The following is a 13,877-nucleotide window of genomic DNA, read 5'->3' as shown; positions in this document are numbered from 1 at the left end:
AAAAGCACACTACAACTCCACTCAAAAGCCAAGATAACTTTTTAGAGAGAGTGGGATAAGTTATACTACACACAACACACTCTCTTAAGTAATGTGGGACAATTACCCATTCTTTTTTTTGAAAAATAAATACACATACAAGGGAAAGAGGTTCTAACACAAAAGCACACTACAACTCCACTCAAAAGCTAAGGTAACTTTTAAGGGAGGGTGAGGCAAGTTATATTATACACAACACATTCTCTTAAGTAATGTGAGACAATTACCCATTCTTTTTTTTGAGAAATATATACACACACAAGGGAAAGGAAAAGAGGTTCTTACTCGATAAAATAAACATTAATACATATTTTTAAAATCTAACCATTTAATTGCATGTTTTTTACGTTCTTAATATACATGTCAAATTTTATGTTAATTAAATATTATGAGTAAGACTTATGTACAGTACTTAAGTGTTGTTCTTTAGGCAATTTTCTTAAGATTCTGTCATGTGACTTAAAAATTTGCAAGCATGGAGAATATAAGAAGAATATGTAATCTAATAATGGATTTCTCAACATTCACCTTCAATAAAAAAAATATTAAATAATATTGTAACCTAAAGTTACAACCAATTTTGTCGCTAAACTTTGTTAAACTTCTTACTTGGAATTTGAACATTTGAACCCAAAACGAAGCCAGGTAATTAAGAATTTTTATTTTTTTTTATTTTTTGGGAGAAACAAGTAAATTAAGAATCTAGATCCATCAATTCTAGACCAGTCATGTCATTATATATTGCAAAGTGGACACTCATAATTGGGGAAAATAGTGGACAAGGATGACAAATATTTTCGGTTACGATAGTCAAGGTTAGTAGGTTATCATCTTTGTTGGGGTTCAAACTTTTTGACGATGCTTTCCTTGACATATCAGTGTCACAAGAAAGATTAAAGAACACTACATAAGTGGTAACCATACATACAAAGAAATCTGAGCAAAGGCACCGAACCTACGAGAGGTGACTCAAGATTACAATGTCTTTTTTGTCTTATACCACAAAGTGGATTCCAATATGCTTTTGAACTTATTCCAATAAATATATGTACATGAAAATTTACTAATCAGTGTGCAGACTTTTTGGCAAAGAAGGGAGCTGCTCAAGAACAAGATTTTAGGATTTATGATCCCAGTGGACATGTCTATGCTTTTGTATTATGACTTTATTGGCATGTACTTTGAGAGGCTTTGCCTCAACTCTAATTTTTAATTTAAGCTGAAGCTCTTGTTTACCAAAAAAAAAAAAAAAAAATTACTGACACGGAGAAGGGAAAAGAAGAGAAATAAGGGGAAAGTCGTATATTCTTCTGTTTGGTTGAAGGGGAGAATAAAATGTCATTGAAATAGTTTTCCCCAGGTCCACATTTTGCAATTAGCACATTTTGGACTTATTTGGAGAGAAGTAATGGAATAAAAATAAGTGAACCCCCCACATACTTAACTACTTATGAACCAATTTTACATTTATGCCCATAACTTTCATCCATATTTTACATTTATGTGGGTATAAAAGTAAAATGACATCTTTTTCTTTTGGTTTCCTTTCTTTTTGCAAACCAAATAAAAGATTCTTCTCCTTCTCCAAAAAAAAAAGAAAAAGATTCTTCTCTTTTCTTTTCTCTTGCCCTCCTTATTTCCAAACATACTATTTTCTTTCCTCTTCTCTCTCATCTACTTTCTTTTTCTCATTTCTCTTCTCTTCTCTTCCGTCGTTTGCAACCAAACATAGTGTGAGTCACTGACTGTCATCCTTTCCACTTTAAAAACTTATATATAGTAGGCAGGTGATCATAATTTGTCACTGTAGTTGCACGATTTTCCTGGCCCAACTAGTGTTGATTAGGCCCTGGCCCAAAGCGCAACCCACAATAATTATTTGTAGAGGATGGGTCAAAGAGCTTGGCCTCAGTGAACTTGTTAAGTCTTATGCATGGGCAATATGGTTTGCAAAAGGAAAATAGAAAAACACCAGAATGGATCTTTCTCAAGTCTGATTTTATTTCTTTCTCTTTGTTTCTGATACAATTTTTTCCGTCCCCTTCTTTGAGGGACTTCACTACATTATATATTCTTCTTCTTTTCATCTCAGCCTTACACCTGTTAATCATCCATGCATCCACTTGAGCACCTGTCCCATCAGACGCCCTCATCAGACCCTTTGTGAGTTGCAGAGGCCAAGGCGGTACTGTTCAGGAGTCTTTTCCTCATTAATGCGGCCAAGAGGGTGGTTGGGGCGCAATTAATGTGGTGGTAGCCTTCCGTGAGATATTTTGAATTTAATTCGTTTTATATGTTGGGAGGACGAGCTGAAATGGCTGGGGCAAGTTTCTCGTCTGGGCTCCGCGATGTCCGAGGAGGAATTACTCCTCGGACAGGTTTCCTTGACGCTATTGGGGCTGAATAGCGCTTCATATGAGGCTTTTCGTTGGTCAGGATGCTCCTCGGACGGGCCTGAGCTTGGAATAGCCCATCATTTTTTGGCCGGGCCCCACAGTCACATTTTGATAGTAGGCTCAATAGATTTAAATGATGTATTGTAATTCTAAAGTTTTAAGTTTCATCAACCATGTTATCGATTAATAGAATTTTCAAAGTTTTTCATAAATAGGAACATTGATTCCTTATATCAAACAAAGAAATCAAATATCACTCTTCTATTATAACTATCGGGTTATAAAAAAAGTTATCATAGTCCAATTATAATGCAAATAATATAACCACATGTTAGTCAATGATGTAATCTTAATAGTAAATATGTAGTAATTAAGGACATTCTTTTGCGGATGCAAGTCTTTCTTTCTTGTATTTTTCATATACCTTTTTATGGTATCAAATTTATGTCTCATATTTTATAACATTAGACTTGACAAATGGATTGGATTGGATATGTTTGTGTTAATCCAATTGGGTATAAGTCAAACTAGGTTCAAGTTATAAACTTGTTGGACTAAAATGAGTTGTAAAACCTATAATTCTTACTCAATCTTTGATGGGCTAGGCCAACCTAGTATTATGGTAGGATTACGCATGGACTATGCAAGACAACATTTGTTTAGCCCCAATAATATCAAGAATATTTTTTTTAAACAATAATATCTCATAGAAAAATATATATATTTTTAATACAAAATAGAAATCATAGAAAATAATTAACAGTGGGAACATATTACATAAATTTTATAAAAATAACCTCGTACTATTATTGTTGTTGTTGTCGTTAATATTATTATTATTTTACAATAGTGAATTTACATGATAATTTTGAGAAATTTTTTATATAATATAGACAATTAAAGAAAAATTAGATAAAAAATTTAAAACAAATTGAGTAATTGAAGATTCTTGTTATTGCTTCTTTCATATAATTTTTCTTTCACTTTGTTAGTAAATTTATAATAAAAAAAAGGAATAAAAAAACAAAAATAAATTTTTTTTCTAAAAAAATAGGTCGACTTCTCCCACTATTTTATTAGAATGGATTTAGGTTAACCTATATACCCATAGCCTATTTTTATTGAACATAGTGGATTTGAATCCAATTGTGCTCTCATCCTTAAATATTTTTTTTTACCAATTTTTAAGCGGTTGGATTTCTTTATACAACTTTTTGTGTTCTATCAATCATAACTTGCAATGTGTTTTTTTTTTTAAATAAAAGAATTAAAGTTTTAAATGAAAAAAATTAGACGCATAACATATCATAATTGGAGGACCATGAAATGAAACACAAAAAATAAAGGGTAAAAAAAATTATTTTTTTATCCCTAAACTTCGTAAAAAGTGTTTTCAATAGTTTAGAGACAAAAATAAGGATAAAAATAAATTTTTTTCAATAGTTTAAGGATGAAAAACAAATTTTTTATAAAATTTAAGAACTTAGATAATATATTTTCAATAATTTAAGGATGAAAAATAAACTTTTTAATAGTTTAGAAATAAAAAATAAATTTCTTAAAATTTAAAGATAAAAAAATAAAATTTAAAGATCAAAATACTATTTTACTCGGTGATAAATTTTATACCGTCTCTCTTTAATATTGTATTCACTATTCACACACCAAGAAACAAACAAAAGAAAGAAAGAGAATTCTGATCCATTTTCCCTTATCCAGGAAATCCTCTCCCCGAGGCCAAGCTCCCTTGACTGACCGCGTGCCTATGTATGACTATAATTTTTCCACGGCCGACTCTGTGATAGCGACGCCAACGGTCAAAGTATAAACATCTAATCTATTTATTATTTGTTTAATTTTTTTTTTTAAATCCTACATCTAAATACTATAAAATATGAGATTGGCACCTGCAGCCACACAAAAAGTTTCGTTATTTTTGTATAAGAAAAATCAAGTCATTTAGTAAGGTAAATGTCCTTTCCTCAAAAAAGAAAAAGAAAAAGAAAAAGAAAAGAAGTAAGGTAAATGTCCTAGGGATGTTCTACTATTTTTAATTTTTTTTAAAGAAATTAATTCTACTATTTATAATTTTATTTTTTTGTAAAAAAATGTTGTATTCCTAATAATGTTGTAGATGGCATCCATAAAATAATTATACTTCACTGGAAGTTCTGCGAATACAAAATCATAAAATAATTGTAATAAAATATCAAGAGTTTTGTAATTTGATTGATTGACATTTTCTAATGTTTTACAATTATATTATAAAAAAAAAAAAGTACTTCAAATTTTGTTACAAAAAGCTTACAAGTTGACGTGACACTAATTACAAAAAACTTATTTAAGTATTCGATTATTAAGTAATTGAAATTCACAAATAATATTCATTGCCACATAAGTTAGGTTTGTAAGGTATATGTGATATAATTTATAGTATCTATAACATCATTTTTCATGTGAGAGAAAGAGTATGATCTTATTATAATCACAGTATTTAATAAATTTCCATAAGAACAATGATAAAACTATTATAAATTTTACTTTAAAAAAAACTTACAAGTTGATGTAACAATGAATGTAATTGGTGCTACTTCAATAAAATAATAAATAAGTATTTGAATTGCCTTTTGTGATTGGTTTGTTTGACTTATGTAGTAAAAATATGTATATCTTTAGCATCACACAATGAATAATGTGCCTTGTTATAAATTTAATTAGTGAAACTTACTAATTACTATAATGTGAGAGAAGGAAGTAATGTAATACACTATTTTATTCTCAAAATATTGCCTAATGAATTAAGTGGTGAAAATACCATTTTGGTCTATATATTTTGGTAGTAGTAGCTGAAGGGAATATATACGAAATTTCCAGATCTGTGAAATGCAAAATAAAGATAAAAAAAATGTGTCAAAGGAAACAATCACACAAAACAATATTTATATGGTTTGGCAATCTACCTACGTTCACGAAATTGCAGTGATTTCACTATTCACTAGAAAAATTAGAAAATGCAACATTACAATTTTAATTCTCTCTCTCTAAATAAGAAACCAAACTCTAATCTCCAAAACAACTGTTTTTCTCTATCCTGCACACGTGATATACAATTGGCTACAAAATATGTCAAAATTTTTTCTATCAACCCAAATCTCTGTTCTATGGACTAAGTTTCAGCAAAAATCCCATTAAAAGCCAAAATACATTTATCTCAAGTCGGGACATAATTCAGATCAAATACAATTAAGCTCCACAAAACCAACAAATTAATTTGGTCTATTTTATTTTCAATTTACAAGCCATTTTCGTGAGTCCAAATTCAATGTCCTTAACAAATTCAACGCCTGGCTCTTAAGTTTTTATTTATTTATTTATGGTCAAGTAGTTTAACAAATAAAAGTAGCTAAAATACAGCCTCAATATTACTTTATAAGCAGTCAATTCATTCAAACTTTCAACGAGACATTAAATAGTATTGTGTCCCCATCATTCAACTAGTGGAAAAGACGTCTTCTCAAAAAAAAAAAAAACTAGTGGAAAAACGATACAATATTTCTTCAGTTTGACTAAGCTGAGCTGCTTGAGCTGCCTGCTCGCAATTATGTACTGCCACTTTCAAATGGAAGACCTCGCAACTTCTTCTTTGACATTTCCTTCTTCTCCCAACTCCTCTTCTTGCTTTCTCCACCCCCTTCCACTACCACCCACACCCATTTTGCTTCAACTCAATGATGGGAAACTGCTTCAGAAAACCCGTCAAGTGTGCTCATGCTTCTTCTACCAATTTTCATGGTCAGTCCCGTCTTTTTTTTTTTTTAATACTGTTTATATTCTCTATGAACTAATAGCTATGTTCTTGGATTGAGTTGTTGATGTTTTTTTTGGTTCTTTATGTATTTGTTTGGATGATGGGGCGGTTTTGATTAACAAAAAATTGGGTAATTTGAACGTACTGGGGAGGTTTTTTGGTTAAAAATTAAAACCAGTCGTGTGTATATATATATATATATATATATATGTATGTATGTATGTATGCTGCTTTGAGAATCAAATCAGCGTTATGATCGTCTGCTTCATGATTATTGCTGTTTATCCAAGACATCAGAGGATTCTCTCCTTTATTCGAGGACAAGAGGCTTTATGAGTTGAGCTTCATATATATATATATGAAACGTTATGACGTTTGCTTCTTGATGATTGCTGTTTATCGTTAGGGCAAGATAATTAAGGATTCTTATCCTTTTTTAAGGACAAGAGACTTTGCAATTTGAGCTTTGTATATATAAAGCAGCAGACTTATAAGACAAGCTTTCTTAATATATTTTGCATACATCAATGGAACATTTGTTGTCTGAACATGGATAAAAAAAAAGGGGCATGTGATGAGACCATGATTTGCCAACGTTAGTTCATTTACGTGTAGATTAGGATGTTTTTAAAAAATCTAGATTCCAATTTTCTTTTATTTGTTACTTGGAGTTGGAGTACTCTATTTCTCTTTGAAGGAAGTTTTGTTGGTTGCCTTTAACTTTGAGTATTATCTTTTTAAATGTTCTTATTTATTTATTTATTTTATCCTTTTTAGGAGGTGCAATTACACAGCCTCCATGTAAGACAATGGAGGAATTGACCAGTTCTACTGAGCAAACACCTTTTCATTCTTTGAACACATCTTCTACAACATCCAAGTCTGATATATCTCTTTCCAACAATGTCAAGTCCTTTAACTTCAATGATCTCAAGAATGCCACAAAGAATTTCCGCCCAGAAAGTTTAATTGGAGAGGGAGGGTTTGGGTGTGTCTTCAAAGGATGGATTGACGCAAACACATTAGCTCCCACTAGACCAGGAAGTGGAATAGTGGTGGCAGTAAAGAAACTGAAGCCAGAAAGCTTTCAAGGCCACAAGGAATGGCTTGTATGTGCAACATGAACTGTAAAAAAGCTATTTTTCTTCATTTTTGGGCCTTACCAAAATTTTAACTCTCGTGTCTGTTTTGGACCTTTAAACTTGGCAGGCAGAAGTTAATTATCTAGGCCAGCTTCACCATGAAAATCTCGTTAAACTCATTGGTTATTGTTCAGAGTCTGATAACAGACTCCTTGTCTATGAGTTTATGCCAAAAGGAAGCTTGGAGAATCATTTATTTAGAAGTAAGTGTATTTTCCACATTATGAAATTTAATCACTGTGTTATGGTTTACTTTTTTTCTTATAGATTTAAGTGCAACATTTGTTGTACTGGTATGGTACTCCATCAATAGTTTAGATAGTTAATTATTCACTTAATGAATTTATATACATTCTCACCTATCCAATAAATTTAAATTCTCAAGGTATTAATGGTTGTATACCTTTTTTAATGAGACAGACAAGATGAAATCAGAGAAATTGCAGTTTCATGCGAAGATGTTATGTTAATATTATTTTGCTGCTCAATCCTTTTAGATTATGTCTCTGCCTTGGCATATGCAGGGTTTGGGGTAGTCCAAGGCCAAAATTGCCAGGGAACTGACCCTGAACTTTGAAGGGTCCAAGCCCATGTTTCAAGGGGGTACATTTGCCATATAAAAGTTATGGCTAGGTTTCACATGTGTTTGAGCCTGTATAAGAGTCATTTAAATTGGATAGAGGGACAGTTCACTGTTGACTACTGGTTGATGTGACCCCGGGAGTTCTTGTTCTTTTTTTTTTTTTTTCACTCAACTGTTTTTGGTAAAACTTTCTTCCCTGTATTGGGCCTCGGGCATTGTAAGCAAAAACAAGTAAAATAACTGTGCTCATGTGATTCTTTGTATTATTTCTATTTGTTGTTTTTCTCTTTCCCATTAGAACTGTATACCTTGGCATCTTTGCAGTAGAATATGCTTGAGAGATTGTACTATAAAGATAATAACTGCCTGTTTACTGTGTTCTTCTCAAAAACAAAGTTAGAAAAAATTATGTTGTTAGTGTTATAGGCTGTTGAAATCTGTATCACTTGCAATATGGGTGGTAGCCTGGGTTTATCATGAGACACATATTGATTGGAATCTAAAAGGAAGAGCTCTAGAAGTCCGCATCTTATAAACTAAGTAACTTAAGTTCATTTTTTAAGTACCCCTCTATTTGGAATCCTATAAACTAAGTAACTTAAGTTTGGAAGTTGCTAATTCAGTTTCAATAAGTTCATTTTTTTCCCCTCAAAATTAAGTTCAATTGATATAGGGGTTATTTGGTGCTATTCAAATTTGCTGGAATGGGCTGTAACTGAGGCCATGAGTTCAATTTTATATTTGGAGTTCTTTTCTATATTGTTTTAGTAGTTTCCTAATGGATAGAGTTTACCTCCAAATTGGTTTGGAGGAAAATTTCTCCAACCCACTACGTAGTGATTCAAACAACCATCCATATTACTTTTTAGTCATATGAATATTCAATGAGTCATGTGACTTGTTTAGATTATTCAATAAGTCATGCGGTTTATACATGTGGATAGTTTTATGAATTGCCACATAGTGGGTTGGGGGAATTTACTTCAAACTATTTTGGAGGAAAACTTTGTTCTTTCCTAAGTGGTTTAATTAGATATCCAGGTCTTTGTAGGAAAAAGGATTGGAATAGCCTATATAAAGTCTTTTATGTAATCTGTCAGATTCACAGAGATTGAGTTTAATAAAATTCCAACAGCAGTCTTAAGCCTTTGAGAATGTGATCGCCTAGGAAACATAGATAGATTGAATTTAATAAATCTCAACAGTTCTTTTAGGCTTAAAGGTTGTGATTGCCTTCTCCTTCCTAGCTGTGATTACTAAGGGAACTAGCTGTAATTACCTAGAGTTTATCTTCTTCTTCTTCTCTTCTCTCTCTCCCTCTCTCTTTTCAATTCTCTGTTTTCATATCAAACAAGCAAAAAAAATCCTTCAAGAAACTTAATCTAGTGTGAATTCCTTAAGATCTTGCATCAAATTAGTAGCAACTCTTCCTGTCCTGTCTCAGCTAGCCACTTGACAAGGCAAATGGTAGCTAGACCTTTTCCTTGGGAGACTTAAAAAAGAAATCACTACTGGAGAATAGGGAACAGCACGAATTGATAGACAAACCCAGCAGCATAATGCATGGCCAAACTGTCATTATCAATAACATAAATTTAGTCATAGAATAAATTGTTCTAACTACAAGGATCTAGGGCCCTTTTATAGTCTGAAAATTGGTCTAAGTTAACTAAGGAGGTTATTTGCTGAGATACATTTAAATCAGGATTCTGGTCAGATCCATCATCTTTTCTGTATCTTCTGTGTAGATATTTTTATGTGATAATAATTCTAGTTGTATTTCATAACAAAATGATCAAAATAAACATCTGGCATCCCTTTTACTTCATACAAGCAAGGGGACAGCTAGGATGATTTTGGAACAGGTCTAGCAATTATGGATGGTAAAATTTCTAGTGGGGTAAATTAGGCCTTTTCTTTTCCTTCTTCTTCTTCTTCCTTTTTTTTTTTTTTTTTTTTTCCTGTTATTATTAGAAAATGCAAATAATTTGGGACTAAAGCTTGGTTGTTGTTGTATTAGAAACCGCAAATAAAGGTCATACCTGGATCTGATTCAGGATATGTTCCACAAAAACATGTATCAAAAAAGAAGTAAGAATTTTAAGGGACATGCTGTTTCAAGTTAGTTTGCCTTTCTTTAGCTGAAACAAAAAACTAAGACACACAACAACTTTTGATGTTCCCAGAAAACAAAGAGAAGTCTCTGGAAATGCTTTTTAGACAAGCTTCCAAGTCATTTCTTGTTTTTGGTATTCCTGGAGAACTGTTGTCTTTGAATAGGTCCAACCATGTCCCAAACTTGCCCCAGGTATCCTTCCAGTCAGGGCACGTATGGGGTAATGAAAGTGTTGTAATTTTAACTTATGTGATAGTTACATCGATGTTTTTTCTAGGTTTCCTCTTTTTTCATACATTAGTTCTTTCCTCTTCTATGGTATGGTTTCCCCCCCCTCCCCCCACCCCTTTTTTTCCTGAGAAAAGCAATCCATTCATCACCTTAATCTAATTGATATTTTTTTCTTAATCAATAATACTGGGAATATCTTTTTTCCATTTTTGCAGAAGGTGTTCAACCTATTGCTTGGCCTACACGAATGAATATTGCAATTGCTGTTGCACGAGGACTATCATTCTTGCATAGCTTAGACGCCAATGTAATCTACCGTGATTTGAAGGCTTCTAACATTCTACTTGATTCGGTATGCTTTGCTTAAATGCTGAAAGTTTTAATTTGAGTGCTATAAAGCTATAATGCATAGTAATTTTTTGTGCCTAACTGACTTGGTTTAATTGTTTTGTAGGATTTCAATGCAAAGCTTTCAGATTTTGGCTTAGCAAGGGATGGCCCAACTGGAGATAATACTCATGTTTCAACCCGAGTAGTGGGAACTCGGGGTTATGCTGCCCCAGAATATGTAGCTACAGGTAGATATTACCTTTTTGTTGAATCTTTGATACGTTTGTCTTTTATCAGTAAGTTACATTTGTGGGTAGGACACAGATAGAGAGAGAGACTTATTTTTTGTTTCCTAAAGAAGAAGAAAGAAACCAAAAAACTAAAACAATAACAAAGAAGATCCCATGCTATGCCTATCCTGAACAATTGCGTAGTTTTGTTTTGTTTGAATATTTATTTATTTTGGCTCATTATTGCTTCATGGAGAGGCTAGGGCCCAAAATCCTGATATTTATTAACTTCCTGCGTTGGATCGTAGGCTGCCCCAACTGATATCCTCAAAATTTATATAAGAAGCTTCAGTGAAAGAGTAAGACGAATGTTTCTAAGGTCTAGTGCAAGGAACTGCAGCCCAACCCCCAACCCCCAACCAGGATCGTAACAACTCCCCATTTTTGCTGAGTTTCTCCTTGATTTTAGATTTAATTCAATAGTACTCTCTCCCCCCAGAAGAGCAGCAGAACATAGCTGCTCTAACTCCTGTAATCTCAGGATTAGAATACCCTGACATGCTTGACCATGCAATTTTGAATATGCAGTTAAGAAGAACCCACTAGGTTGCTGCATTTTTCAAAGCCTCACCTTTCTGTTTGTCTTCTGAACATATAATTTTCATCTTATATATGAACTGCAGAAAGCATGGATTTATTTTCAGCATTTTATGCTAGTGCTTTTTATACAGTTTGTGAAACTCTCCCCTGCTACTGGTTTGTAGAAGCTTGTAGGAAACTTCATGGTTTTAAAATCTAAATCGGACCGGATGGTCTGAACAGCTTTACCATAAATAGATATCAATTTTATAAACTTCAGAAACCGTACTACCTAATTATCCAGTAAAAACTGAGCAAACCTTGGTCCGGCTTGCCCTCAGTAGTTAAGTCAAGCTCATTGTGATGATTTTTAAAACAATTCATTGAAACATTATGTCTAAGGTGCTGGGGAGGTGACCAGTGAGTCAGTGATCATGTCAGCGAGATGGTGAGTCATCTGTCACCTCCCGACTTGCTCTAAATTCTCAAGCTCGCCACGCTCTCTTGCCCACTTATGAGAGCAACTGATTGGACAAGATTCCTTTATTTTTCTTTCCCCTCTCTCTTTGCCTCCTTGTCATGTACATATCTGGATATATCCATCACCCCTAGTCCCCCTACTAACTTTTTCCCAGAGGAAATTTCTTACATTTCATAGGAAAAGACTAGGTGTTGAATAAGCAAGTATTAAATACTTAAACCCTCAGTGTAACAATACCCCTTTTATCCTAAATTTGCCATCAATTGTCAAAGATCAAATATTAATTTTTACACTCTCATGATATCTTGTATGATAACTTCATAACTTTTGCAATAACATAATTCATTTGATTTTGCACATATTTTATGAAATATTAAGAGCAATATTGAAATGTTTATAAATTATAATGATAATTATGTGAGAATGTGTATGAGGTTGATTTTTTAAACATCCTATATTAACCAAATGGACAAATTTTCAGGGATGGTAGAAACATGTCAATACTAGGTCGTGTAAAATTTATCATTATATATATTGTGGTATGAACTAATATAATTTCCATAGCACATGCATTTCTTAGCAAAAAAAATGTATGCTATGTAAATATGTTTAACTCTAAATTTAATGTTTCTTATTAATACTAAGGGTCTGTTTGGATATCGCTCATTTTGCTGAAAACTGAAAATAATAAAAAAGTTACTGTTCACACACGTGGGTATTGGGGGGAAAAAAAAAAAAAAAAAAAACTCAAACACAAACACAAACGCAAGGTCTATAATCTAGATCCAAACACTCACTTAGTGCGATGTTTTAAGTGGATTTGGATTAGTTATGATGTTATTTTTGTTTGTACTTTCCAAGCTGCTCTTTCCTTCTGATAAACTGGTTTAAACCATACAGGTCACCTGACCCCAAAGAGTGATGTGTATAGCTTCGGCGTCATCTTATTAGAGTTACTATCAGGAAAACGGGCTATGGATGATGATAGACCTGGGGCTGCAGAGGAAACCCTGGTGGATTGGGCGAAGCCATTTTTGAGTGAGAGCAGACGAGTTTTGAGGATTATGGATACAAGGTTGGGGGGCCAGTACTCGAAAAAAGGAGTCCAAGCTGCAGCTGCACTTGCATTGAAATGCCTTCACACAGATCCCAAGAATAGGCCTCCCATGGTTGATGTGCTAGCCTCGTTGGAACGACTCCAAACATCATCACATGCCCCAAGGACCCCCCAAACATCATCACATGGCCCAAGGACCCCCCAAGGTACGCCAGACCATCGCAGGGACAGGGTCAAGCCATTGAGGCACTCCCGCTAGACAGCCATCGAAGTTACAAAACTCAGTATGACCTTTGTTCCTAGCATGCAGGTGCATTTGTTCCTTTGCTACGTAAAACAATTCTGCAGAAGACTCGTTATACACATCTGCAACTTGGGTGTGTCTAGTGTTTCGGTATCTTCTTGCGACCAATTAATTATTCCTTGTAAATAAAATTATATTCTTTCTTCTTCTTGTATTAAGAGAATAAATGCGTAATGATGAGGATCATAGTTTTAGAATTTGGGTCAAACAGAGAACCCTAAAAGAGAGTGATTTTTATTTTTTTATTTTATATAGTTTGAGAAGGGTCTAATCGTTGGCTGGATTGATGATATTATAAATAATTTAATTAATATTTATACTTTTTGAGATATAATTTTAGTGGATAAAACTAGACATTGAGTTAACGTTTACATTAGAAATTCAACATTTAAGTTAGAAATTCAATAAGACAATTTAGAATATAAAAACTTGCAGTCGACTAGGACTGAAAACAAAAAATAGATGGAATGTAAGTTTAGTAAAAAACTAAAATTGAAAACGAAGATATAGACCATAAGATTTGATTGTTAAGAGTTATCAAAAAGGAAAAAAGTGAGAGTTTTTGATATCCTAGATCAATA

General features: G+C 33.0%; 1 protein-coding gene across 1 annotated transcript; it reads left to right on the top strand.

Moving 5' to 3' along the window:
• The first annotated feature begins 5,964 nt into the window (after nucleotides 1-5,964).
• On the top strand, nucleotides 5,965-13,519 carry LOC126718855 (probable serine/threonine-protein kinase PBL18). Its single transcript, XM_050421215.1, has 6 exons — nucleotides 5,965-6,227; nucleotides 7,021-7,352; nucleotides 7,453-7,588; nucleotides 10,531-10,667; nucleotides 10,770-10,893; nucleotides 12,836-13,519. Exons 1-6 carry the CDS (start codon nucleotides 6,164-6,166, stop codon nucleotides 13,249-13,251), a joined length of 1,209 nt encoding a protein of 402 aa, XP_050277172.1. The 5' UTR covers nucleotides 5,965-6,163; the 3' UTR covers nucleotides 13,252-13,519.
• The last annotated feature ends 358 nt before the right edge of the window (nucleotides 13,520-13,877 follow it).

This window comes from Quercus robur, chromosome 1 (genome assembly GCF_932294415.1).
Source record: "Quercus robur chromosome 1, dhQueRobu3.1, whole genome shotgun sequence".
Classification (NCBI taxonomy): domain Eukaryota; kingdom Viridiplantae; phylum Streptophyta; class Magnoliopsida; order Fagales; family Fagaceae; genus Quercus; species Quercus robur.
Note: the sequence above shows the minus strand (reverse complement) of the source record. Positions and strands in the feature narration are given on the sequence as shown.

What these genes read in the sequence shown, in the direction of transcription:
- LOC126718855 (XM_050421215.1), top strand. Translation starts at nt 6,164, where the DNA reads ATGATGGGAAACTGCTTCAGAAAACCCGTCAAGTGTGCTCATGCTTCT. An exon ending in AAGGCCACAAGGAATGGCTT is followed by an intron (nt 7,353 to 7,452) that starts GTATGTGCAACA and finishes TAAACTTGGCAG; the next exon opens with GCAGAAGTTAATTATCTAGG. An exon ending in CTAACATTCTACTTGATTCG is followed by an intron (nt 10,668 to 10,769) that starts GTATGCTTTGCT and finishes ATTGTTTTGTAG; the next exon opens with GATTTCAATGCAAAGCTTTC.